At 37.8% G+C, this 3486-nt stretch overlaps 1 protein-coding gene across 1 annotated transcript; it reads right to left on the reverse strand.

Moving 5' to 3' along the window:
- Positions 1–873: 873 nt before the first annotated feature.
- On the reverse strand, positions 874–3075 carry LOC129798543 (uncharacterized). Its single transcript, XM_055841743.1, has 3 exons — positions 2878–3075; positions 2594–2811; positions 874–2523 (listed from the first exon to the last, which is right to left on the reverse strand). Exons 1-3 carry the CDS (start codon positions 3020–3022, stop codon positions 967–969), a joined length of 1920 nt encoding a protein of 639 aa, XP_055697718.1. The 5' UTR covers positions 3023–3075; the 3' UTR covers positions 874–966.
- Positions 3076–3486: the final 411 nt, after the last annotated feature.

The raw sequence follows: 3486 nt of genomic DNA on the forward strand, positions 1-3486 counted from the left end.
TTATGGCCATTTTAAGAAATTTTTTTTGGACCCTTATAGCTCGGGTCAGGGGGATCGGGGGACCTTAAGTTTGGTATTGATGGAAAGCTCTAAGGCCCAGCTATAACATACTAAAATTTGAGTCCGCTGAATGCCATAGGGGCGGAGCTATTGAGAAAACAAAAAAAGGGAGGTCTTCAAAATGGCGGAAGGAGGGGTGGGGGGTGGGGGGTCTATGCACCAAGTTGCAATTTTCACCCGATATATAACCTTTGCCGAAAACCGCAAGTCGATATCTTTTTTAGTTTAGGAGCTATTAAGCTCCAAAGAGCGGCCGGCCGGCCGGGAACGTAACTTAGCCCCCCATATATTCGGAATCAGGAAGTGGCGAAACACATTTTGGCCAAATTTGAGGTCGATCGGACGACATGAAATTTTGTTAGGATTATAGTAGGTGAGATTGTTAAGAATCTCACCTAATATGTCTAAGGACCTTCCATATTCGAATATTAGGTCAGATTGATATTCTCAACTTTTTAAATTCTAACGATCTTTCGGTCTATGGATTCGATTATGCTGAAGTAGTCAATTGATGTGCAGAGAATTTTATTCTTTTAAGAAAATCCGGAGAAAAGAAGATTAAAGAAATGGGTTTATTGACCACGAAGAAATCGTACACATTCAAATTAATCCAGAATTCATTTTGGCAAACTCGTTTGGTGAGAGATGTTGATGCAGTAGCAATAAGAAACGTACCTGTTGATTTTATGCATTTTCTCATTCTTTGAGGGACTTCAAGAATTATACATTTAAACTCCTTTTAAACAGTTATAGGTGTTTCGGGTGTTTCAAAGAGGTCAAAAGACATCTAGACAGTAATTAAGAGAATTTAAATTAAATTAATGATTTTATTGACCACTGAAGTAAGTTTGACAATTTTTTAATTATATGAAATGTTAGTATTGAAACAATTCATCTCTTAGAAACTTAAATTAGCTTTGAAGAGGCACAGGGTGTTCCACGAATTAGATCATCAATGCGTACACGATAGAGACGATAGTAGTAATCAGTGACTGTTAAAAATTCATTAGTGAAGTCCCAATCCATATTCTGCATCATAATCCAAAGGTATCTCTCTTCATCAATGTGAACATCAACTGCGTACTGAAGATCAGTAAATACTATAGGTACATTATCTTCCTTAAGTTGTGTATTAATGTTCCAGCAAGATATTGTGTTCGTCATTAAACTAACAAAGAAGAGAACTTGGGTTGGGTCATCATACAGCATCATAGCAAGGCTCTGTGGCCCTCGATAGCCAATATATCCAAAGTTTGATGATTTAGGATCTCCTGGAGATTGATATTTATCCCTTAGAATTTCCGTATTAGTCTTAAATACTCCCAAACTTGTTCCTGGACCATAGAAAACATCAGCGTAAGTGTAACTAGTCCTGGGTCCCACTGTTATTCCGAATACACCCCAATTGAAAGGATCCGGAAGTGGGGCAAAACTGTGTAGGTAGGGCCTTTCTGCTCCTGGATAGAAAGTTTCATGCTTGAAGTACCAGAAGCTTCTTTTAGCATTGTCGTAGACAACAATACGATTGTCCATGGCATTTGCAATGTAAATTGCAAATTCATTGCATGTTCCATAGATATCAACGGCAAGGGTGTAAAATCCTGTTGCATCATTTACAACTTTGTCTGGTAGTGTAGCTTTAAGCGCCGGTGGTTTATCCAAAGATTTCTCATCGCATCCATATATGTCAAATACCCAGAGAACCGGGCGCCGGATAACTACATTTCCTTCAGGATATTGTAGGACACCGGTATCTACGAAGAATAGACGACTGCATTGGTTGATAATGCAGCTGATGTAGACCGATATAAAGTGGTAAGAATTGCGTTGGGGTTGTTTTACTGGATAACTTGTTGAAGGTTTTTCTGGATAATATGCAGGGGGTTTTTCCGGATAATACGTAGGGGGTTTTGCTTCAGGATATGTAGGCTTATATGTGGGCTTAGATGTAGGCCTAGAGACAGTTGGCACAGGTTTGTATGTAGGCCTGTAAGTCGGCCTAGGAGTTGTTGGGGGCTTGTATGTGGGCTTGTATGTGGGTTTATATGCAGGCTCATATTCAGGCTCATACTCAGGCTCATATTCAGGCTTATATTCAGGCTTATACGTGGGTCGATATGTAGGTTTATATGTGGGTTTGTAGGTTGGTTTTGGTGTGGGATAAGTTGTTGTCGGTTTCGAAGTGGGTACGTATGAGGGATAGGAGGGATATCCATGATGGCTGTGACTAGGTTTGTAATGGCCATGAGAACTTCCATGTCCTGACGATGGTTTGTAGTATTCACCTCCGTAAGGTGGTCTAGGTCTCTTCTTCCTAACTTCATCATCTTCTTCACCTTCAATTACATGCTCTGTTTCGTCTCCACTATCACTTCCTGCTACATCTCTTTTCACTTTGTATGAATCCGGATAAATATCGTACTTATAATCATCTTCTGTAAGATCGTAGACACCAAACCATCCCTAAGAAAGTAACACTTCATTTAGATTTTCATTTCAAAATTATTAAATAACTGAAATAAAGATATTTTACCGGAACATAATTATCGTAATAACTGGGAAATCCACGGAGACGAGGTGAATAGGATTTTTGATAGTCCTTGCTGTTGAAGAAAGCTACAGTTGCTGGTACTCCATATTCTCTCCTCGGAATAGCCATTAAAATGCATCCAGAGGGGTAGTGATAGGAGAATGCAGTTGGAACGATATTATCACGATCTTGATACTTATGGCCTTCCACCTCCGTGAATTCTATTTATTGAAACTTTCATTAGTATATCATCACTAAAGAATTACTTGAAACATCAATTAACTCACGACTATGTGGCAATGCCTCAAATTCAAACTTATCCCAACTGTACACTGGTTTAGTTGAACTACTCTGCGGAACGGTTTTAACTTCATTTATGAATATAGCAAATATGAATAAAAGGAGTGAAAATACTCCTAAAGACCCTGCCATATTTCCAAATTTCACTTCAATTTCACTGATCTTTCCACTCTGACGGATTTGGTCACACTGAAGAAATTGATTTTTGTGCAGAGAATTTTATTCTATCAAGAAGATTCGGGAGAAATAAAGATTAAAGAAAGAAATGGGTTTATTGACCACGAAAAAATCTTACACATTCAAATTAATTCAGAATCCATTTTAGCAAACTTGTTTGGTGAGCGATGTTGATGCAGTAGCATTAAAAGAAACGCATTGGTTTTATGCACTTCCTCATGCCCTGAGTAACTTTAAGAACTTCGTCCATTAAAACTCCCTAAACTATCATCAGTGTTTTCGCAAAAAGACATTAAAAATAAGAATAGTTTGATAGAACGTTTTATAGAAACTATATAATATCTCTTTTATGTATTTTTAAAATCCGTTATTTGAGTTGTTTCAGCTTGACTTACGTCATATCAATAATTTTTGTTAAT

The sequence above is a fragment of the Phlebotomus papatasi genome, chromosome 1 (genome assembly GCF_024763615.1).
Source record: "Phlebotomus papatasi isolate M1 chromosome 1, Ppap_2.1, whole genome shotgun sequence".
Taxonomy (NCBI): Eukaryota; Metazoa; Arthropoda; class Insecta; order Diptera; family Psychodidae; genus Phlebotomus; species Phlebotomus papatasi.